Source organism: Vanessa atalanta, chromosome 14 (assembly GCF_905147765.1).
Source record: "Vanessa atalanta chromosome 14, ilVanAtal1.2, whole genome shotgun sequence".
NCBI classification, from domain to species: Eukaryota; Metazoa; Arthropoda; class Insecta; order Lepidoptera; family Nymphalidae; genus Vanessa; species Vanessa atalanta.
Genome location: NC_061884.1, coordinates 12588625 through 12613506, shown reverse-complemented (window position 1 = coordinate 12613506; position 24882 = coordinate 12588625). Strand labels below are relative to the sequence as shown.

Genomic DNA, 24882 nt, shown 5'->3' with positions numbered 1-24882 from the left:
GACAGGGAGATTGTCGTTTTCGAGGGCGTTCCTATCTACTCGAACGCCCTCTCAGCAGATTGTCCTGCTGAAGTTAATCTTCTCAGCTTCTTATATTCACAGCGAATAGCAAGTGTTTGGTTTTACTTGCGAAATACCAACGCACTTATAGTTAAGAATGAAAGGCAACTCCACTGAGACGCATGAATAGAGGGCGATGTGCAGAATAAAGTTCCTCTATTTAAATGCGGACATCTAGTTCAATCAACGTGAGGATAACTTCACACAAAATTTAGAAAACTGCTGTTATTATAAGAACAATTTAAAATTAATTAAAACCTTTTATTTCTTTAAGATTATAATATTATCATAAGTATTGAATTAGTGATTTTATCAAAGTTAATTTATAATAAAATACAAATAAATATTTATACAAAAGCTCTAGATTGTAAACATCAGTATTTATACTTCTTATGTGTATATACGGAATATAAATAAAACATTTTTTTTTTAATAATAATTTCTGGCTATCGAGTAGTGCGTCGGTTACAAGTGAGCCCTGAGGCCTGTAGGTCGCCGTTAACTGGGTCAGTGGGTAGTCGTTATTGGTGTCACCACTCTCGTGACACTACGAGACACACACGGAATTTTGTTGTCCCTTCTCATTATTCCTTCTGTTATAAAATTGCACGTTTAAATTATAACAAACCCTAAGACCCCATTTGCATAATGTATGTACCTTCTTGTAAAGGACCCTTTGTGGAAAGGCAATTAAAACATTGTAATCGCGTACGTATCGTTTACGAACTATGACATATACATTACACTATATTTTTATATCTAAATAAAAAACAATGTTGCCAGAGACATTGGTTCCCATAGGTGTTTTGATCATTTTAAATATGAGATTATAAGCTTTAAATTTGTTTCTGCAATTTTATCAATGAGACCAAAAAGTTATTTAGATGAGTGGTTAGCAAAAATTTAATCAGTGACCCGTCTAAAACGTCGATATCGATTCTATGCGGAGGTTACACTATATTTAGCTAATAAAACCGAACATGGCAGCCCTGACCGCCGACATCGCATTAGATGACGGGAGACGTTGATGGGCCGCGCGCTTGCGCGAACTACGCGCACGCGCTCCGCAGCGTTCGATGGCGGGGGCGGAGGGGGAGCGACGGAGCGCCAGCTCGCGCCGACACCCTCCGCGAGCAGCAGCGTGACGCGCACCGCGGTGCACAGCCCGCGACGGCTCGCCTGCCCGAGAGCTCGCACGAGCGGCTCTAACCAGCCGCGGCGACCACCATCGACGAGAACACGCAACACTTACCCATGCAATCGCTCTCTTTCATCCTCCGCACGATCTTTGTGTCGATACTCTTGATATAAATATCGGAACTGGACTAGAATGTCGCTACCGGCGGTGAAGTGACTTAGTAAATCGATTGGGATTAATGACCAGTGGACAGTGCTGTCAAATTTCTTCAGCTCCAGTACGTATGATGTTATGTGTCAATGTGTGGCTCAAAGTTAGCAACTGTAAAATCTTTTAGTGTCATTGAACCCCGAGTAGTGTAGATAAGAGATTGTCGTGAACTTAATGACCTATTAACCTACTAAACACAGTCATTGCAATTATCTAGAGAACCTCATCCACTGTTGCTCCCATGTGACTGTCCCTTCATATAAATAATTAAACAGTAGAGTTTTCTTATGTTCTACTGATATTATTGGATAGAATAATAGATTTAATAATAGAACGTATATTGAACTTTTCTTCCGTATTCCCGACCGTCATTGCACTTCGCAAAGTATCCAAAATATATACATTTATTTAAATGATTAGTAAAAATGAAGGAGCTGCTATATTATTGTAATTTCCTTACTTACTACGCGACATAAACGTTTTCTTTCGTCAATATGAGGTGCTCTATATAAGTGTATTTCCCTTTTAAAACAATTTTTGTTACAATAAATCCCTATTTTTTGTTCAAACATGTTTGCTCCATAAATAATAAATACATATAATACCATTTTAATGTCATCATACGACACATTGTAGACAAGACACCTTAAATAAATAGAGATCACAAGTGATACATCAAGCAGAGCATCGATGTATTTGACTGTTATTAATGATTTTTTTAGTAAGACTTACTTTTGAATTTAACATAATAAGGAAAAATATATCATTGTTACTCAGATCTGTCAAATGTGAAAAGTCAGGAACACAGCTCGTGGTTAGCGAGTGTGAGCAGAGCGTCGCGGCGGCGGCGGCGGCGGCGGGCGCATGGCGACAAGCGGCGCCGAGCGCCGGCCGCGCCGCGGGCCCGCGCCAATTGCCTCCTTTGATCACGACGTTTCGGAAGAGGTGAGTGTATCGATTTGACCCTCGGCCAAAGGTATTTTAATATGTGGTTTCGCTATCAGATGATTCATGTATATCATTTAAATTTGCAGTCAAGTCCGGAAAATAAACAAGCTTTTCGTTTACCTGAGATCCGTGAGGATCCAGTGAGTTCAACTTCAAGTGTTGTTGCGTCGACGTCAGGCGGTGTCGACAGTCTCGCACCACCAGAACAACGCGCAAGGTCACATTCATCTCCAGCTGTTCACACAACAACGACTGTGCCAACTACTTCGGCTCTTCAAACACCAGCCGCTCCTCGCATCGATATATCTCGCGCATCCAGCTCTAGTCACCAGGATTCGCGTGATAGCTCACCTGAATTGGCACTCTTCGCGGGTGGTGGTAACGGCGAAGATACACGCGCTCGACTTGAACTTGGCTTTCGAGAAGACGGGGCGGCGGATTTACGTTCATCTACTGAAGAACTTGCTTTTTTGGAAGGCGCACCTGGAGGTACTGACACACGTGCACAATCTGCAGTACCACCTTCTCGTCGTCACTCACGTAAAGACAGTCAAAGTTCCGAGGCGGCACTTCTCGCTGTATCAGGCCGAACTAGCCGTCTCTCTAGTGTTGGATCTCAGTGTTCTGCGCATTCGGCACTCTCAGGATTTAGTCACGCTAGTCGAATATCGAGGCTTTCCGTAGTTTCGGGTACTTCCCGTTCACCTTCACCGCACAAAATGCTACTAGAAACATCATTTTGTGGGCCAAAGCCGATAGAGACAGATCCCGAAATATGCACAGCTGCTGTTGAAGAAAGGCTCCTCGAAATGGCTAAACTGACCGATGAAACTGTAGCTGCAATTCCTGATATTCAATCTACACCCGTTCAAATTGCATCGTTCCCACCAGTCGATGCGCGTGATCGTCGTGAGGTACGAACAGAAGTAACGGTTGAGAATGCGCGACCAGCTAGTGCACCTCGGCTCACTTCTCCAAATGCACCGAATAGTACACCCGTTCCAGGCCCTGCACCGTCTACTACATCATTAGATGATGAAAAGCGATTAAAAGAAACAAGAAACCGGGCAAAAGTGGAAGAGCGCCGAGCAAGATCGAGAGACCGCCGTGAACCAGCTCAGCCTGAAGTGCATCGTCGTGGTAATCGTTCAAAAGACATAATAAGAATAAAACTTAAGCCTGACGATGAATACGAAGATGACGAAGATGAAGAAAGTGAACGAACTTTGATAAGTGGAGAGCCTGCACGAAAACCAATAACGCTAGAGTTAAACGATCGACCTGCACGTCCTAAAGAACCTACAAGCCCACAAACTACCTCGAGGCGACAACGAGACAGTCGAACACCCTCCCCATGTGGTGCACCAGTGTCAAGAAAATCATCTTTTTGTTCTCTTTTTAAGTCGCGTGAGACTATCGCATCTCCAGACTCCCCATCTGATGCATTGCGTCGCAAAAAAAGTCTTAATGAGGGCCGATCTCGTAGCAAAAGTCGTGATCGCTCTACAACACCCTCTTCAACAGGAAAAATAAAAGGCTCAGTACTATCATTGTTTAAGACACCACGGCGCAGTGGTACTTCACCTTCACCAGGTTCTCGTGATGCCTCTCCAGTAGTTCAACAACAACGACAATTTCCACAATCAAATGTAGAAAAACAACGAGGAGAAAAACTTAAGTATTACGAGGATTCAAAAGATGGAATTATTCATATCCCCTTACATACACCACCTGATGAAATAAATTCAAAAGATAACACACACGAAACAGTTTCTACCCGTGAGATTTCACGTCCTGCTTCAGCACCGCAACAACGGGCTCCACTCGAACGAAATGCAGTTATTTCTTCCATTACTCCCATATCCCTTCCAAAACGGACCCAACGAACTGTACTACCCGATGGGAGCATTATTATTCCCTTACACTCTCCTACTGAGAAGACCATTTCTACAGAATTAACTGCAAATGTAGAATCCACTTCTGATATTGAACAAATAGCAAGAAAACCAGAAATAGAATCTACTCCCGACAAAAGTATGAACAATATTTCCGAACAAAGTTCGGACGCAGGATGTACAGAGACAATGGTGCCTGAAGATATTGCGGCAGTTGCAAACGTAACAGATCGTCCTAGAAGAAAAGAACGGATAATATTCACGACCCACGTGGGAAGCAAAGAACAAGTTTTCAGCACTCAATTTAGTATAACGAAGACACCAAGTATTACTAGCGAAATATCAGAATCGATTCCGAGCTTTCCTGAGAATGAGGAAGTCCAACTGAATGAATTAACACAACCGACATCGACCTTGAAAAATATTGAGGTCGAAGTTAATGAGGTTTTGCCAACCAGCGAAGAAATGATCGGTGAAATAGGCGACGAACAAACGGTTCGAGAAATTACCACAAGTCCACCACCAGACACTGGACGCGACTCTTCAGAGTCAGAAGCGAGTTCAGAAGTGGCGACAACTCACGGAGGTAGCGAAGCAGAGCGTCGAGGACTCGTGGTACAAGAATCATTTGAAGAGTTACCATACGTACCAACAACGCTCCCATTGGAACGATCGCTAGCATTGCCCATGATCCCAGTACGCGATCGCAGTGACATTCATGTCGCTGGGGTACAGCGACCACGGGCAACTCGAAGTGCAGGGGGAGCATTAGGTGCATTGACTCCCCCCTCGGTACCTACGCCCAGTAGCAACGTAGCAGAACTTAGCGGCGAGCGATTACACATCAGATTGCCACGTCGTGCACGTGCTGCTTCAACCGCTTCTGCTGCGGCCCCACCTCCTCCACCGCGCAACGTTCGAGCTCGTTCTCGAAGTGGAGGTGATGGTAAGCAATGTTTTTGCTAGATTTATTTTGTGTATTTTGAAGCAAATTGCTTTAGATATTGATTTGAGTTAAAAATGTAGATTTAAATTGTTTCCAGTATGAAACTGAAAATAAGATTGACCATTCATATACGAGTAGTTATTTTGTCAAAATAATTGGCAACAATGTAAAATAATCTCAGTTTATTATTTTAAATAAAAGTCTGCTCTCAGTTTTCTGGATTTTAAAGTCTGGTGACTTTTCCGAACCTGTAGTAGTGTTTAATTTGACAGTCAATAAGTATAATGCTTCTATATTGAAAAAAAAGTTCATGTTACATTTATTCGCATTATATATGTTGGTGATTCACATGGATAGCCATCTAAACGATTACTATTGTCTTCGTCGGAAGACGTTTATTTCACTAATTAAGTCAGTACGCACGTCTGGCGTTGGCGTTGCCCCAAGACCAATAGACCAAGTGTCTCACTCAACAAAGGAACACACACTGATAGATACACCATCCACCAAATACTTGCCCGTCTTATATTTCTTACAATTGACGTCTCTCTAAAACGTTAATCATGTTGTGTGTTATTGTCATTCTAATAAATGAGGTCGTATACCCGTAAATCAATTATCTCTATACCCTGTTCAAGCTAGCTCGATCTTTTTGACAGACGGGCTGGTGATGAGAAACAGAAAATATAACATTTTATAACAATAGATGGAACGATGAAATGCGTAATTCAAATTAAAATTCAATTATTTTTAACTTATTTTTCTAAAAAGAGCTATACCAGCTAAAGAGACCCCAACCACTAGCCAAAGAGACCTCCACCAAAAGGACCCCCGTTCGTAACAATGTTACATCATTCGGACGGTAGGGACGCGAATAACAGGCACTAACAGCTACAAATATCGATTAGAAAAATCCTTATTAAAGATAATTGTTTTCTGTGTTACTATTAAAATTTTACTTTGAAGCAATAATATATAACAGAAGAAGTCTTAATATATTCGGATAACGCTAATTACGTCGTTCGCAGCCGAAGGACTTAAAAAAAACCGAAAGTACTTTAAAAGTGAATTTATTTTAATTCACAAACTTATTTTACAAATACTAATTTAATTAGACTACTTCATGTGTTGAGGTTGTAACCCAGAATGCCCTCAGAACCAAATATTATATTATTTATATTATAATATTATTTATATTAATACTTTTCTTAATTCTAAGAGACACAGAAATTATAAAGGAAGATCGGTGTGGTCCGTTGTTGGGCGGCGTGATGTTGCGCAAGGGTTGCTGGTACCGGGCCGTCGTCGGTCGTCTCGGCGAACGCGATCTCCTAATGTACCTCCATAGGGTGGTCGCATACATAACACGCTTAAATCTTTAGGAACTTTTGTATTATATGTATTTTTTTAAATATTTTTAAAATTTTTAAAATCATTAAATTAAGAAAATAATATGGTCGTTGCCAAGTTAGCTTGTTACCTCTTGTACACCGGAATAACATATATATTTCTATTTCTACTCAAAAAATAATTGGAGCAAAACGATACAAAAGGAAACATTGGACTCAAATGTCGGCAACATTCTTTATTTACAATACAAAATATAGATGGACATCAATCGTATGAAACTTTAAATCAATCAATAGTAGGTATAATAGTTTATTCAAGTAGGCTTATTACGAGAGTTTTTTTTAATCATTTATTTCCAGAATTGTATTAAATGTAAAACTACTTGCGGTTTGAAATGTAAATTCTACTGATAAGAACCGGCAAGCTACTAAATATTTTCCCTTTTCCACCATCATAAATACTAAATTACGTAAATCAAATACAATTAAATATATATTAAGTATATATCCAAACTGAAGGCAACAAGTATTAGCGTTACGCTTTTATATCATATATATAATCTTGTGTTGAGTAATGTGAAAGTTAATTATTATTATTCATGAAAGTTTTTAAACAAACGTTTTGATATTTATTAAGGTAAAAATTTTATTTTGTCAATTTATTTATTACAGAAACGTATAACTTGCCCAAAAAGGATTTATTTACTTTACGGAGTCGGAAACTTGGCGTTATAAGCTTAAGCCCTCGTGTTTATACATTGAACATCACTGATTCTATCAAAACGGTTAATAATTATCGTAAATGTATGTAATGTACTGTTTTAAATATAATGAGATCCAAAACATCCTGTAGGGATTCTCGAGCTCCAAAATTATAAATTGGCTGGACAGCGCTTTTGTGAAATAAAAACCGATTCAATATCTGTAGCGTTTCTCTAGGCAGTAATATGCCTGGAGAAAATAACCTAAATAAGTATTCTAGTCGAGCGGAATCAATATCAGTTAGTTCGCTAATTTTTCTAACCGCATGCTGTGAAACTGATACAAAACCAATCCAGACTCAGAGGATTCCACTGATGTTTCTAGAAAAGGTCCTTAGTTCAAATTTATTAAAAATATTCACCACTTTTTTGACTGAACCAAACTGAATAGCGTCAAAAATTACATGATTCACCCTCTTCCATGTAAATTCACGAATTTTTGTTTAAACGACTACCGAAAAGAAGTTTTACATAGAATTGTTCTCTTCAGAAAAGTTTTCTGAAGCTTTAAAGCTTTAAACTATGAAAAAGAGTTTCCCAACAGGGAACGATATCGATTAAAGCAATATTTTTTTAAATATTACGTAATTTAGCAACTGGCATGGAGACGAGAGGGAAATCAGACTGGATTGACTTCTCCGAGGTGCCAGAGCGACGAAAGCAGCCGAAGCGCATTCAAACTTTACCAGCGACTGCTCGCGACTCAGTGGTGTTCAGTTACGTGCCGCCCGAGCGGTGTCGCTGCGAGTGCCACGCGCACGGACACGTGCCCGATGCGCCGCCCGACGACGAGCTCCCGCTGCTGCAAGATGACTCCCGCCACATGACCGTCAGCTCCTCGTCACTGGAGTTCGAGGAAGACGGCGGGCACGTGCAGGTCAATGTGCACATTGCGCCCTTCACCGCCGACCTTGACTTGCAACACAACCATGCAGATACGGTACTTATGACGCTGACATTATACTTCTCATTGCTCTTATCATTTCAAATTCTAATTATTTCAAAAATATGTAAAAACTAGCTGCCCGTCCTGACTTCGTCTGGATGAAATAAAGATTTTATTGACTTCCTGATTGCGGCACCACCTAACCGGGTCTAATCTAAGCCATCCTGCGATCCATTCATATATACAAAAAAAATCATCGCAATTGGTCTAATCGCTAAGGAGAAGTTGATATACACACGTATAGAAGATTTATCTATAATTATATTAAATTATATAATAAAGAAAAATAGTATACAACAAAGTTGCTCTCTGTGTCTCTATCTCCTACAAGGTATACAGTGGCGGACTATCAGGGGGTGGTAGGGGCGGCTCGCCCCGTGCCTCCTGTCCTGGGGAGCCCCCAAATGCATCCACGTTATCCTGATCAAATCCTAAATTAGACTTTAAAAATGTGCTTAGTACCTACATAATTTCATCAAGAACAAAACACTACCCTCTACAGCCATCTAGACTTTTTACGCGCTAATATTTTCGCTTAATATCCTCGTTTTTGTAGCGGGTACTTTCCCAGGAATCCTTGAATGAATGAAGTGGAAATAACTCACTCTTATTCGCTTACATTTACATTCACTGCATTATATTTACGACGAAAAATAAACATTGGCCTCGTTTAAAATATATTAAATTTCATTACGTTTATATTTAATAGTTTATTCGTGTGTACTGATGATTTTGCGAAAGGGTAAGACTTTTTTCAAATGAACATAAACACTTATTTATACACGCAAATGTAAACTGAATAAGAAGCTCGTAAAACTACATTTTTTTAAAGTTCGGAGGCTTCATTCAGCTTTGCCCCCGGGCCTCTGACGGGCTTAGTCCGCCACTGATGGTATATATGTACGATAAAAACTATTTTTATTCAATACAAATAAGTACAAAACTATAGATTATTTGTGAAGCCACTTATTATTAATCCTTATTCAGATAGGTAAGGTACCTTTAGTACCTTTTATGTATAATTAAATTGTCTTTTACGCGAGAATATTTGAATTTAATTACATAATTAATTTAATTCAAACTTTAGAAGATATCACCGTTTCCAAATTACGTGAAACGGCTGGTCGGATTACTAGCTATTACAATGTTAACCATTCTCACATCACACTCATATAAGTATTTTATTAATTTATTCAGATCACACTCATTTATGTATTATATGAAATAATAAATAAACAAACCCTATAAAATAAATATAGTTAGCTATCAATAATGTTCTTGTTATGCACACTATCATTTTCTTTACTAATAAATTGCATCCGTGCGGAGTCGGGGCGCGTCGCTAGTATAAAAATAAATTACAGAAATTGTTTCTGTGCGATTTACAATTTTTACAAGCTATACTTGCATTATTGCTTACTAAATATGATGAGTTTATTTTTTTTTTATTTTTACATTGTGTTTGTACCCCGAAGTTCTTGGTTCAATCCTCGGATCGGACCAGGTATCAACTCGTATATATAATTGTGATAATAATTATTCTAAAAATAAAAAACTTGCTCACATGAGTGCAGTGATGTACACAGTGTGGTATTGTTTCAGACGCTGCCCCAATGACCGGCGGCTGTCGATCACGCTCACCGTACCTTACTTGTGTCTCTCCGAGTTTAACCTTTTATAAGATATATTATTCTCTATTGACCTGAGGCGAGATGTTATCATTTTTGAGATGTAAATTTACCCGTTAGGTACTTATATAAATTTATAGCGTCGTTTGTAATTCTTACTATCCATCGTTGACCCTTGATTGCATTTTTTGATGTTTATTAAATTGTTCGTGTATAATATTTCGTTACGCGATTGTATGTACTGATTGTATTATAGTACCTAAATAGGATTCACGGACAGTGATAGAGCGAAGCTGCCTTAAATACTAGCTGAGTGTGACCGGTGGCGGCCAACCACATCCTTATTCAAACTTATAATAATGTTCAAATTTAAAATATTCGTTGTGAAAAACATCAAACATCTATATTTAGAGAATCGATTATAATTTACATATTTCTTTACCTAGTGTTAATAAAAATATTGAAGCCATTATTCTGATCACTATTTGTATCGTAGGAACTACGTGTATATAGGTATGTTGGAATGAAGAAAGCATATTACGTTTGAATGATTTAACAAGTGTTTGCTCAATTAGCAGTCCGCTCATTCCGGCTGGTATTATTTCAGCTTATATTATTATACATATCTACAGTCCTTTTTATTATACATTGTACAGAAAGAAAGCAAAAAAAATCATTATTATTATTATAAAGTATAATAAGTGGACACCGCGCCGTAGAGAAAAATAAGTTAATTCTTTAATAGTCCACAGATCCTTTTTTATTCTTTATACTAGTTTCCTATACTACAGTCTTAATTCCTGGCTTATAATATTTATCGTAAATTTTAAAGCACCTAATGTTTAAACTTGAGAACTAATTACCATCTAAAAAGCCTTTCATTTTGGCTTTTTCTAAATGCAAATTCCTGACTTTGCATCGCTATCGAGACAGCTTTTCATAAAAGCCCTTTGGGTGAATGACAGCTTAGATATATGACAAAATCATTTGATTATATTTAAGAAACAAAGCTTTTATTATTTACATATTAAATTTTTAGATATTTTCACTTTACGGAGACATCACAGCGAAGGTTTTAAAAATTTAATTAAATCTTTTGATGGTTTTTTGAATTTTTTGCATCGTCCGTCTGTTGTACAGGTGAAAATAAGATGTAAAATATTGCAATGTATGACTATATTATTGAAATGAGCCGTTATGTATATGTATGATAATTTAAACAGGTACACTGTGATGTTTACTGATACAAGGATGTGTTTGGTGACGCAGTGTTGCCATTTACACGACATATTTAGAAGGTGTTTACTTATCACTTTGTTTTGCATTAGCTATTTAAGTTAGCGCTGTTAGTATATCGAGCTAATACATTATTTTATTTAAACCAATTGGTACAAAATTCCCAAAAAATATATTACAGTTGAGGAATTTCGACGGTTAAAAAGATTTAATCATTTCTATAACATTTTGTCGAATGATTGTACATTTTGTACGTATTGGAGCGAAATTAACGGAATAGTGTTTTAAAACCTTTACTATCAAAGTATTTTTACTATTAAGAAAAGATATAGCAGTGCAAACTGCATTTAGAACTTGGTCATGGTATTCGCACATATCATGTGTCAAAATTTTGCATTTCGTTATGTATTTCTACCCGATTTCGGTGCAGTGGAACTGAATCATTGTCTTTACAAAAACATCTTAAAGGGACGAGTTGTCAGATATCTTTTAAAATATACAGCAAACGATAGCAAGTTCTAGAACGGCAAAGGGTAAGGTAGTTTCTTCTTTATGCTCCTACCCAATATTTTAATCGTTTTTCGGGTTATTATTGTTAATCATTTTGAAATGTTAATATTTTTTTTATGTTACTTGGTAGTTTTATATTTAGATAAATGATGTTTATATAATTTCTAGCAGAATATTTTTATTAAATATACCCACCCGAAATCTAAAAAATGAAAATGAATAGATTGGAATACTTTACCCAATTATCAAACTGTTCATATAACACCAATCCTATAATAGAAAAATGACTCGCGCGCGTCTCTACGGTAATAGAATCCGCTTTATATATTATATTTGAGTAATCAATAGGAATAGATTTTAATTTCCTAGCAAGTCACCTGGTGCTGGTCCGTTTCGCTCGCCTTCGTTTTCTTCTGCATATTCATATATTGTTAGTTACTTTCATGCAATAATAAGTAAGAATGTATGTACCAATGTTAAAGTACTTCTACGGATTAGACAAAAGTCTGAAATATAAATTTTTGCTTTCCAGCTTTGTATTTTTATTGCCTATTTACCCTAACATTTAATTATATGGAACTACTCCGGATGTTGGACGGGTGGAATAATTATATTATTGATTTGTTAAAAAAATCCGACCGCAGCACCACGAACTAATAATTAAGCACCACCTGGTCCAATCTAAAACAGCCAGAGACCCGCACTATGTATCATTAGATAAATTAATATTTTTATAAATAAATAAGTAGTTATAGATGCATTAACAAATATTATTATTTTTTTTGTTCTGCCGACTTAATTCTTACATAAATACACGAATCATCTTGTAAGTACGAGTGGCATCGAGTAAGACACGCCGACAATTTAACGAAATATAGATAAAAGATTTAAGTACAATGTATATGGTTGGCTCAAGTACAAAGTAGACTGCCTGTATAAGAGATCGGCGCCCCTTTATACGCTCATACTAAAGCATACGAGTAACGATCTCGCACTTAATTTCTCTCAGATTTTAATTAGTGTCAATGTTTTAATGTTTACATTTCGAAGCTACCTGTAAGCTGGCCAGTGGCCGAGAGCTACCATGTCCCCTCTAAGTATATACTAGTACTATTCTACCTCTAACTAAACGTTAACACATTTCGTTACTTGGAAAATAAGTAACGTCTGGTGGCCCTGGGATCTTGCACTATTGACAGTCACTGCTCACATTCTCGACTGCATAATTTGCAAATGAAAAATCTTTCGTAAATAAAAAACAAATTTTATTTGTTACCTTCATACAATCGCGAAAATAATCATGGCTGTTTCGATAAGACACATAAATGCATTTGCTTTACAATATAAATATGACTAGCACTCAAGTAGAGAACTAGACACAAAACAACCGAGCCTAGCACTGACATTCAGACAACTTATACATATATTATTGTATATATAAATTATGTGATCATAGAAACATTCTGTAGTGTAGTATCAAAAAGTTATTCTTAAACATTTTATAGACGGGAGGACTGAGGTCAGTGGTGGCATAGGAGCTCGTAATGCCTCTCACTTGAATATCTTGCCCTGATTGAACTTGCGACCCTTGGAGTCGGTACCGGACCATGAGAAGTAATCTTGCACCATCTTCTTGGTCTCCTCGCTCTTGGGGTCTAGCTTCTTCCAGTCATACGACTCGTAGTCAATCTGGAATAAAGAGAAAAAAGTTTGAAGTAAAATAAAAAAATTGGAGCCCAGTAGGCACGCAGTGGTCAATTGAATTTTCGAGAGGTTTTGTTTGTTATTCATCTCGAGCTTGGCAATCAAGGAAAGTGAGGAAATCAGCATTTTCCCCAACCTTATTTTACAAAAGAGCAACCAAATTTAGTCATGCTCCAAAAAACTTTACAAAGGAGGAGGCCAAGTTCAGTAATGTTAAATCGGATACGGCAGGCTGCTACTACTACTCAGGGCTGAAATAAATAGAGACTCAGGAGACTGACCTGCCAGTCGGGCGACAGCGGGAAGGCGAGGTCGGCGCCGCGCCACACCCACACGCCCGAGATGCTGGAGTCGTCGTCGGCGCCGAACAGGCACACCGACGCGAACGCCTGCTTGCGCATCTTGTCCAGGCGCTGGAACATGCCTGCCGCCCCACCGCACTCGTTATCACACTCGTACATGTCAAACACCGGAGAAGGCGGTCAGATTAAAATCTGTTTATTACGTACCAGTGATGAGGTTGCAGCTCATGAACACCTTGGAGAGCTCTTCGGGGTACTTGTACTCAGCGTACCAGATAGAATAGTTTTCGGGGTCAAACTTCTCCCAGAAGTAGGGGATAGACACTGCCTCGTCCTCATTGGAGTAGCACCTCTTGAAATCGTCCATGTTGAAAGTACTATTAACAAACAGAGTGAGAGTTGAGGTTTATAGAATTGTATAAATCTCTTAGATTGACTGTTCCACAGTGCATTAATAATTACCCTATTATAAATAAAGGCATATGCATATATAAGAATTGAAAGTTTTTTTTTTTATTTGTTTATAGAATAGTTTCTGAAAATATATCTTTTTTAGTACTGGTTACAGTACCAAAACATTTAAAAAGATGTATATTTTTATTAAAAACAATACTGTTGGGGTTGGACAAAATTTTGACTACATAAATTAAATTCATATTATATGAGTATTCAAACACTTAAACATCAACAAATATGTAGAAAATAGGAAACATGCCAAAAGTTGAAATATTGTAAATATTAAAAGGCTAAAAAAAATTAATATTCAAAAGACGAAAATGAAGTAGTAACTTTTATTTCTAAAATAACTATAATTCAAAGCAATAAATATCTTAACTCACCCCTTTGGCATGGAGTCAAAAGGGTCCTTAGACTCTTTGGGCTTCTCATCAATGTCATCATCTAATGTGGGCTCTGGTTTCTCCTCCTTCTTTTTGGGCTGTTCCTTCTTCTCAGCCTTCTTATCTTTCTTATCACCATCCTGTAAACAGTAATTGTATAAATTTATGGTTAAGAGTGAATTGAATAGTTTTATATAACTTTGGTTAATTGATGAAATGCATTTATTTTTAATCACAATAATGTAGAAAATACTTTTTTTAGCCTCAAGACTACTATTCTTTGAACATATATTTTGTTTGGTACAATAGTGTTAAAAAATTTTACCTTCTTGGATTGCACGAGGCATTTCTTAGGATTATATGTGGGGGGAGCTTCACACAAGGTGATGGCTCCTGTGACAGAGGACACTTGAGGCTGGTTGGCCAGCGTCAAGAACCAACGCTGTACATTCACGAGTGAGGAACGTAAGCTGGAGTCCAACACATTCTGTAATTTAGTAGAGATAGTTTAAAAAATTGCATTCAAATTTAAGTATTTTAGAATGAATAAATATTTAAGGTCATACCTGGAAGGCATGTATCAGTGTTGTGAAGACAATGATGTCAGCCAAGGTGATGCGTTCAGTGACCAAAAATGTGCGAGTGAGGAGATGGTCATCCAGAACCTTCAGGGCCGCCAACAGGTCAGTCTTTGCACGCTCTACATTCTGTTAACAGAATGTAATGATATTATATATCCCTCACAAGATCTGTTAGATATAAAATGAATATATAAATGCCAGCTATATTAAACTCTGTTAAGCAGTATAATAATAACGATATCATTAATAGATTTATTCACTCACAAAAGCAATATTAATTGATAAGTGTGTGTGAGTGATGTCATCATGTTTTAAATAACAAAGTTGAATTTTAATGAATCCAAATAATTCAAGACTTTAATAATTACATGATGTAAGATTAATACGTAAATTTATTAAATTTTTCGTCTCTCAGTAATATTAATTAAATATGGTTCATGGCATAATATGAGAGCCATTGACTAATATTACAATAATAATTGGCATTAATAACATTAAATTAAGATAGTTTAAATAAATACTGATCAAACCTGTTTGTTGAACTGCATAATGCCCAGGTAAGGGAAGACCCAGGCGCAAGAGGCAGGGAGCAGCTCGCTGTCAGCCCATGATGCCCACTGGTAGATAGCAGCTTGTGTGGCCACATCTGACCCACGGAGAGTAGCGTTTGCCACTTCACAGAAAATATTCGATTGGAGAATTAGGAAAAAATATTTTATTAAATTCAGTAAGTAGTTGTTATGTTTTAGGTATGGAAGTACCTAATCGAGAAAAAAAATATTATAAATAAATAATACTAAATCTTTTAAAAAAATTTAATATTTACTGTCTATGTAGATGATACTATTACCGCAATAACAAAAAAATGTCTAAATGGACTGTAATAATTGAGTCAATTAAAATAAATACATAATTAGGATATTGAATATTTATAGTATATTTTCATTCATAGCAACTAAAAGGTTATAAGTAATTTAAAACTTATGACATACCATAGTAGGCAATTGCGTTGCTCTCTGTAAGTAGAACTTTCCCGTCAGAGCTTTCGTATGCTGGTACCTAAAATTATTGGCAATCATTACACGTCACCGTCAAAAACATCTGGACCGATAACACATACACTACACTAACTCAATAATAATCACTCACTTTGCCGGCCGGGAACTTCTTCAGGAACCCATCTGACTTATTAGTTTCGCCGAAGACAAAGTTAGGAGCTACTTTTACATCGGCTCCGGAGTACTGTGCGGCGATCAACGCCTTATAAGCACGAAAATTTTCCGGATAAGTATAAAGTACCTAGAAAAAATATATGTGTAACATGTTAGAATTTAAATTGGTAGCATCATCTATCATTGCAATAAGCTGGATTACTTTAGATCACGTAGATAATTTAAAATTTAAAAGCACGTACCCCGGCCGCCATGGTTGAGGTCTACTCGGAAAGAGAAAGATCACAGGGGTAAGGGGAGGGTATTGGCGTATGACATTGACAGTCACTGCAATATGTTGAGAAATTATTTGACCTTGGTATATTAAAATAAACGTATCAACTAACATTAAAATTCATGGTTTTAAAGAGTAAATGTTATTATAAAAATTACAAAAGTAATATATAAATAATCATAATTTATTACTTGGTACTGTAATACTTAATGCAATACTTATAACCATTGTTTGAAAACTCTTGAATGGTATTTGATAAACTATTTGTAGCTGCTATTTAATTGGCAAATATAATTATAAAAAAACTATTTAATTACGCAAAAATATTTAATAAAACAAAATTTTCACTTGTTGCCGTTTACTATCTGTTTTTTAAAATGATTCTATTTAATCTGTCAACTTTATTTAGATCGATCATCGATGGTGTGTTCTGCAGACAAGTCGTTTTTCTTTAACAAGTGATAGGATCAACCAAATTAAAAATTAGTACGAAATATCAAGAGATCAACATTCTTAACTGAACGTAACATAAAAACAACACCATGGTAAGAGTCACAACGTTATTTGTATTTCGACTTCATTATTGGTTGCTCCTATGTGTTTCTGGGTGTAAACCGGTGATTTAAGCAATTCAGAAATAATTAGAAAATTATTTTGGATATTTACATCTTGGCTTTCATGAAATATTAGATCTATGCATTTTTATTGAAGAGAGTTTTATTACTTATTTGTAAAAAAAAAAACAACTTTACTTTTACAGGGCAACGAAAATTCAATTCCTATGGAGCTCTGTTCAAACTGTGAGTATGCATTTCGGTTTTGCAAAATCCTTCACCTTTCTGTGATTATTTTACTTGCCTTATTATAACCAGTGTTTCATTGCATACTATTTTCCGTTACCAATACCTAATCTTATTTGAGATAAAACAATCTTATCCTTTAAGTAACAACTCCCCATTGTAATGACTAGCATAAAAATAAGTTATCCCCAGTACTTAACATATTGTTAGCTTCCTGTTGCAAGAGGAGACGAGTAGTGGATACATTTTGAGTGCGGAATAGGGTGTGCGTAAGAAGCATAACATGAGGTTTGTTTCAGCACGTGTTAACTGCATTGATTTTAAGGTGGAGAACTGTGAGTGTCGTAGTGTCACTCGCTGATGTTCATCTCCATGTTGACACACCGCACGTACACCCCTATTATCCAGAACAATTTTTTTTCCTAGTAAATTATTAAACTAAATTTAAATAAATTGAATTGAAATATAATATAAAAAATCAACAAATAGCTATTAATATTTTTATGGTGTAGGAAAACCATAGTCTATGTGAATGTTGTGACATGTGTAAGCATTTAATGGTGATTTTTTAAATTAACTTAAAGTTTATCTTTGTCATTGAATTTAATTGAATGTTCATTCTGGCTCCTAGTTGCCAGTTGTTTAACGACACGAACATTTTGCTTGCTATCATTGTCTGTTAAATGTGATCTGTGTGCATAATCAGCTGTACCGTGTACGCCATAGTTCTTAGATGAAAGCTTATCTATTTGTTTATTCTAGTTGGTGTACTATACTATATAATTTGTTGTAATTTTTATAACCATTTGCTCTTCTCTATGCTCAAAATCGAAATTAAAAATTGTTCTGGATGTACATAGATTATTTTAAAATTTGGGCTAATGCATCCGCATCACCAATGCCTCTAGAGTACAGAGTTCTTAGAATATATTGTGAATGTTTGTGATGGTTAGATTGTTTAATAATTGTGCAGATGTGAGGAATGTATGTGATGGGAGATGTCAAATATCAGGTCACAACTGGGAGCCATTGTTCAGAGAGCTCGTTATATTGAATCTAAAGGAAAAGCTGAAAAGTTCATTAGTCTGTCATATACTTGGTCAAATAGCTGTCGAAAAAACCACCAGCATAGGTTTGACAATCCTAAAAATCCCCGCGCCTTTTTCTTTCGTTTTATGTTGAATTATTTCTGTTATTCTCTGTGCTTCTTATATTCAAAATGTGATTTAAAAAGAGCTTCTATGTGGACTTTCGTATCTGACTTCTCTCATTGCTTTATATTTTTGGTGGCTGGTGTAGACCGAGGCGACATAACTGTCCGCCAGGTATCGCTTCCGTACGTTTCGGTAGGAACAGATGCGCAATGCTTCGAGCACGGGAACGTTTAGAATGGCTTTGTATGTTAATAATAGAATAGCAGGTACTAACATACAACGTGGGCGTTCATAGATCGCTCACGACAAGACGACACTAATCGAAATACAGACGGGTTGATCGTATCTATAATTATAGACGTAATACACACGAAAATACTCTTTAAATAAGTCGTATCGCTTAAAATTCAGTCCTCGACTTAAATTCAATAGCTAAAGTAAATATTGTCTCGATTTGTCATCATTTTGTACTCGGAATGTTTAGCTATGTGCGGTTGTGAGATAATCAGCATGCAGTCTGCATACATGACTTCCGCGCATATGGAACAATACGAATTCAGTCGCAGTTATCGCGAACACACAATAATAACAAATACCGTGGTTCGACTTCACCGTCACAACCTTGAAATGCTAAGAGGCGAACCCGAACCAATAATATTAAAAATGAACATCAAACGAATTAAAATAGATCACTCATTCATTAAAGATCGAGAACCCACTACACTAGATAGCGGTCAATACTGTAAATAGCAGATCGTAGTATCCGAGCCACACACTGTACGCTTGCACTCGCCCGCGGGCGGTCCGGCCGGGCCGGGCCGGGCCGGTCCGGTCGGGTCGCGCCGGCGAGCGCGTCCGGATGATGTTTGTACGCGACGCAGTCGACGCGGACGAGATCCGGCGGCTGGGCAAGCGCTTCCGGAAGCTCGACCTCGACAACTCGGGCGCGCTGTCCATCGACGAGTTCATGTCGCTGCCGGAGCTGCAGCAGAACCCGCTCGTGCAGCGCGTCATTGACATCTTCGACGCCGACGGCAATGGCGAGGTAACGTACGATACGGCTCGGTGAGTATGTTCGCTTACGGCTCCGTGCTCGTGATGTGACGTGACCAACTGTAAGATGTTCTTGTTTACTTATTATTGATACAATTTGAGGTCGTGGTAGACTTAGTGTGAAGATTTCGGACACAACGAAGATTAGTGTAATCGACCTGAATTTAGTTTTTGTTACAAAAAATACTTGAAAAATAGAATAATTAATGATAAGTAATGGGACGAATTGTTTAGTAAAACAGCTTTAAATCTTTTTAAGGTGGATTTCAAGGAGTTCATTCAAGGAGTGTCGCAGTTCAGTGTGAAGGGCGACAAGCTGTCGAAGCTGCGGTTCGCGTTTCGGATCTACGACATGGACAACGATGGCTTCATCTCTAACGGCGAACTCTTTCAGGTGACCTACGTCTCAGAATTGCGCATCGGCCTAGTAAAAATATTATATGAAATATTATATTTATAATGATTTCCGACCATTCAATCATTTCAGGTTCTTAAAATGATGGTAGGCAACAACTTGAAGGACACCCAGCTCCAGCAGATCGTGGATAAAACGATCCTCTTCGCCGACAAAGACGAGGACGGCAAGATCTCCTTCGAGGAGTTCTGCAACGTGGTGGGCAACACGGACATACACAAGAAAATGGTCGTCGACGTGTAGACGAGCTCCCCGTCTCCACCGTTTCTCGAGAAGTTTCTTGCCACGATATTTTACTTCCATTGAACTTTCAGGGTCGTCTATCGAAAGCCCTCGGGGCGGCCGGTCGCTCTCGAGAGCCCGTGGAGGCCGACGCCACTCTTTCGCATTCGTCCTCGGCTCCTCTTCGCTCTAGCTAGAACACTATTCCAATTGGCCGCCTGTCGCCCCCGAGTCGCCCCCGAGTCTCGCGTCATACAGATTCAGATTCAGATTCATGTTCGGGTGTGGTCTGCGATGTAGGTGAACTGATCACCGGAACATGAACACACCGGGCTTTTGTAATATTGAGTACAAATTGGCGACGTGGGGGCGACCGAGGCGCCTCAAATCTATCATAATATATCATCAAACATTACTAACTAAATATAAGACATACATATATTTACTTTATATTATAGATATACATCGTTAGAGAAACTTTTATCGTAGTCAAATAAATGGATTTTTTTATTATTTTGTTGCAGTAATATTAATTCGTATTGTTATTTAGTGTTTTATGTTACGTTAGGTATCGGTTTCAATGCAGTCGGTGTTTGTCGGTATAGCCTAGCCTCGGTCGGTAGGGCCCGGCTCGGTCGGTAGGGCCCGGCTCGGTCGGTAGGGCCCGGCTCGGTCGGGAGGGCCCGGCTCGTTCGGGAGGGCCCGGCTCGGTCGGTAGGGCCCGGAGCCGTCTGCGGGCGAGTGTTGTTCCGGAACTCTGAATACAGGATATTTTGTAACGAAACGAAACGCACAACAGTCGCTCCTGTCCCGCCAGACGCTCCTTCAGCTTCGAGGTTAGTGCTCATTTTTATGCGCAGATTGTTTTACTTAATTCATTTAAGAATAGTTAAATATATTTAAATAAACTATACGTCGTTCTTTAAAAACGTCAATATTTATAACAATATTAAAATAAATATAAATCGAATAACATCTCCGCTTATTAAAAACGATATTACGATACAATTAAATTATCTTTTAACTTTGTCCGAATTTAATAAAAATAAATTAAGAATAAACCGTAATATTAGCTAATGTTATTTATACCGTGACGGGACCCTCGAGCGTCCTCGACCTGTCGGATCCCCCCACCGACCCCGGACACAGGCCGGCAGCGGCCGAGGCGGTCTCGTCTGTTTCCGTATCCGTCCTGAAGACCCCCCTCCTCCCCCTCAGCCCCCGTGCCATACCTCGTGTTACCGATATGATTACTGTGTACAAAGATATTATTTGTCTACATATCACCATGGAAACCAGCCCAGTATGGAACTTACTCGTACGAGTTATGAGATGACGCCGACGACTTCGAGAGTCGGACTGGAAGTTCTAACAAGCATTGTGTATTTTTTGTTATATTAACATTGTGTGTATAAATAGCTCGACTCTAGAGGAATAATTGTATACAAATGAATATAATACCATAATTTCCTTAAACCGTATACTATCGTAGCTCCTGCGTAGTTCCCGTCTACCGGTCGGAGGGACGTCCGAGGGCGTCGGCGAAGCTCACGGCAGGAGGTCATCTCGTAATACATATTACTACATTCAATTCTCGTATAGTAAGCGATAGGTCGTAAATACAATGTATAAATATTTTCCTCTACCGATCACTGGAATGTTAAGACTCGTATGTCAAAGGTTTGAATTGAATCGTGGATTGTCTCCGCTAGTTGTGTTACACTGTAGAATATTTAAGGCGCCGTCGCCGTCGGGCGGACGTAAGGCGCAGCGAGCGCACGTGAATCTTAAACATCTAGTCACCTTTGTTGTGAATTATATTATAAATGTAATGTTTACGCATGTGTACCTACTTAATCTGCTCCAAAACAAATTGCGTTTTGTTTCCGATTATGACGATATGTTCAAAAATTTAAAAAAACATTATTTCGAAACCAGCCGAGAAGTACAAACATTTTGATCTGATTTCGACCACTCTGTCTTCACTCGATCAACGATGAGGCTGGATTATTTTAACTCCTTACGAACGTTTAAATTATGTTTGCAATTCAAGAATATAGAATAAAAATTATAGCTATAACGTTAAAGCCTTATCTCGGGGAACGGCGACATTATACACTCGACACGAGTATTGCTTTCGTGACCATTATTATAATTGTCGCTTTAAAGAGAAACCAACGACACAATGGCTGTCAGCGAGTTATGTAATAAAACATAATTACTATAATAAGTTGTAAAGGTGAGCCGAGGTCGCATTGAAGTTATTTGAAAAATATGTAATGGGAAAATAATATGTCGTTACAATTTTGAAAGCAACGTAAAGTTTATGCAGTATTTTTTTTTTAATTACGTCATTGTGTATTTCGGTTAGCGGTTTAACTCGACGGAAATAATGTCGTGTGTGGTCGTGTCGTGTCGTGTTTGAATCCTTTGGCAATGCCGCCGTTCCCGCCCTTAGGATATGAACATGTTATACTGTAGTCGATGTTGTGTCGTCTGCTCATCTCCATCAGTAGGTAGCGTGTCCTAATAAGTCTGTTCTCGATTGGAACTGATTATAAGTTTTAATAAATTTTCAAATTTCCTTACGACTTTTTATATTCCTCCTCTTTTTTATAGTTAATGTAATTTATATATTAATTCTTAATTGTCTATGGAAGAAGTTTTATTTAGACAAGTTTCAATATTGTTTGAATAATAATAAATAGTTTTTAAAATTCATAAGTTTTTTAACTAAAAAATATATGTTGTTGGTATGGCCGATTACCCTCTCCTCTTAGAAGTATTATTGGGAGTTCTCTACGGTTACACAATATCCAGATAAATGGTATACAACTATAACTAGCAAACAACAAAGAAGGCTTCGTCTTTTGTTACAAATTAAAGCAACAATATTACAAAATGAATTTTATGGCAGATGCCAGTACTAGATTGTGTTATGACCGAGACATATCTTAATATATTTAGATTCAATGTGGGTTGTAGAGGCAGCTTGAAGATGAAACTAAACAATAAATAAATACTAAATAACTTTATTAAAACATTACACTACTTAAAGTCTATACTAAGTCTACACAAATCTAGTTGCAATACCTAATAGTTTGGTGTAATCTGCTCCTTTAGCGTGGGTCCTCTCTTTGAGGATGGTGCGCAGGATGGTGGGAATGGGGACATGGATGCGAGTGCCGAGAGGTGTGCCGTTGTCATCGATTAGGACAATGTTGTTGCTATCAAACTTTGGCACTTTAACTTTTTGGGTTTGTTTTAGTCCCACTAGAATTCCTTTCTTTTTTTGACCTTTAATAGCTACCATTACTCTATCTCCAATGTAGCCCACACCTGTGAAAATCAACTTTTATATAATTGCACACCACAATACAGGTTAATAAGTTTAAAAAAAAAACATATAGTGAGTCTTCATATAGGTTTGATTGGTATACATTTAAGCATATTCATTGATACACTTAGTATTAAACAACTTTTCTTTATAACATAAAGTTAAAGGCTGCATTTTAGATTTTAAAATGAATTTGAGTATAGAACAAATGATTTTTAACCATAACAAACTGTGTGCTTGAACAACAGTTGATGTTGGTTCACTTTATCACATCTTAGATATGAACAAAACAAGAAAATTAATACTAACCACGTAAGCAAGCAACTCGAACAGACAATATGTTTAGGAATTAATTTTATATATGATTATAATTTAAAATATTATAACAAACTTACTAGTAGCTGACAGCTGTACATTGTGCCTACTTTTGATAAATCAAAAGTTTAGTTTAGATTTAGAATTAGGTTTAGTTGCGATTTGCTTAGAAATTGATAGAATTATTTTTTTTGTTTTTATTATATAAGTATAGGCTCACGTTAACTATGATAAATTAAATTTGATTGTTCATTTTCTCGTTTTTTTCTCAAACATATCTTTATCACATTAAAAATACTATGGTACATTCCAAGACATTTTCACACTAGACAAATATTTAAGAGGAAACAAATGTAAAATAATTTTCTGTATCATAATTCTTGCCAGTAGTTCCTTCAGTTATTTGTCTGTTAAAATTAGTTTGAAGTGATAAATTTGTCATACGTACGTTTTTTGTTGTAGACACAAATAACTTTGGGTGGTTTGCCTTCTGCCATAGCCCGCTTGCCTATTTCAGAGTTATCTACTACTCTGAGTCGGGTCAGTAATTGTACTTCATTTAAACACGTTGTTGTGTGAAAACCATGTGATTGAATTGTACTTAGTTTATTCATCAAAGTCCTAAACATTTTGATGTATGTTTAGTAGTTCAATTGTTTTAAAAGTAAGGTTATATTTTATCACATATGACAGTGACGTTTGATTTAGAAACTTCAAGTTATTTACTTAAGCTGCGATCAGAAATGTGTGGTGAATCGGGTAACAATAGAAATGTCATATTTTATTTATATATAAGTCATTCTTGTTTCTTGATTGGGTATTGTTTTTAAATCGTTACTAATGAAAAATAATAGTAATATCTGACTAAAATTATCAGTTGTCATTGTTACAATAGACTTTGCTAATATAACTGAATCTTTTATTTTGTTAAATTATATTTGCATTAAAAACATGGCCTGACTTAAAAAGAGTCAATACGCTCTTCATTTAACTAATGAGAGTGACAAATTTCCACTTTTGAAATTGAATCCTATTCATGTCATTGAGTGAGTCGGTAGTTAAATTGGATCATGGGCTAATCTGTTGT

General features: G+C 37.2%; 4 protein-coding genes across 7 annotated transcripts; 2 read left to right on the top strand and 2 right to left on the bottom strand.

Annotated features, from left to right (window-relative positions):
• Positions 1-1082: 1082 nt before the first annotated feature.
• On the top strand, positions 1083-12158 carry LOC125068612 (serine/arginine repetitive matrix protein 1). 3 transcript variants are annotated; one of them, XM_047677834.1, is made up of 5 exons: positions 1083-1475; positions 2205-2353; positions 2443-5197; positions 7901-8247; positions 9856-12158. In XM_047677834.1, the coding sequence occupies exons 2-5, from the start codon at positions 2273-2275 to the stop codon at positions 9868-9870; spliced, it is 3198 nt and encodes a 1065-aa protein (XP_047533790.1). In that variant the 5' UTR covers positions 1083-1475; positions 2205-2272; the 3' UTR covers positions 9871-12158. The 3 variants fall into 3 exon arrangements, with proteins under 3 accessions (XP_047533790.1, XP_047533789.1, XP_047533791.1); XM_047677833.1 differs by having other exon boundaries at positions 2186-2353; XM_047677835.1 differs by lacking the exon at positions 9856-12158 and having other exon boundaries at positions 2186-2353; positions 7951-8241.
• A 717-nt stretch (positions 12159-12875) lies between these two features.
• LOC125068757 (elongation factor 1-gamma) lies at positions 12876-16557 on the bottom strand. The gene is made up of 10 exons (XM_047678060.1): positions 16468-16557; positions 16203-16352; positions 16046-16112; positions 15584-15726; positions 15039-15179; positions 14798-14959; positions 14473-14612; positions 13841-14010; positions 13613-13755; positions 12876-13316 (listed from the first exon to the last, which is right to left on the bottom strand). Exons 1-10 carry the CDS (start codon positions 16477-16479, stop codon positions 13179-13181), a joined length of 1266 nt encoding a protein of 421 aa, XP_047534016.1. The 5' UTR covers positions 16480-16557; the 3' UTR covers positions 12876-13178.
• A 346-nt stretch (positions 16558-16903) lies between these two features.
• On the top strand, positions 16904-22727 carry LOC125068583 (calcineurin subunit B type 2). 2 transcript variants are annotated; one of them, XM_047677764.1, is made up of 6 exons: positions 16904-17044; positions 17260-17299; positions 17599-17634; positions 19335-19498; positions 19766-19900; positions 19994-22727. In XM_047677764.1, exons 1-6 carry the CDS (start codon positions 17042-17044, stop codon positions 20162-20164), a joined length of 549 nt encoding a protein of 182 aa, XP_047533720.1. In that variant the 5' UTR covers positions 16904-17041; the 3' UTR covers positions 20165-22727. The 2 variants fall into 2 exon arrangements, with proteins under 2 accessions (XP_047533720.1, XP_047533721.1); XM_047677765.1 differs by lacking the exon at positions 17599-17634.
• A 428-nt stretch (positions 22728-23155) lies between these two features.
• On the bottom strand, positions 23156-24502 carry LOC125068584 (39S ribosomal protein L14, mitochondrial). Its single transcript, XM_047677766.1, has 2 exons — positions 24244-24502; positions 23156-23482 (listed from the first exon to the last, which is right to left on the bottom strand). Exons 1-2 carry the CDS (start codon positions 24422-24424, stop codon positions 23214-23216), a joined length of 450 nt encoding a protein of 149 aa, XP_047533722.1. The 5' UTR covers positions 24425-24502; the 3' UTR covers positions 23156-23213.
• Positions 24503-24882: the final 380 nt, after the last annotated feature.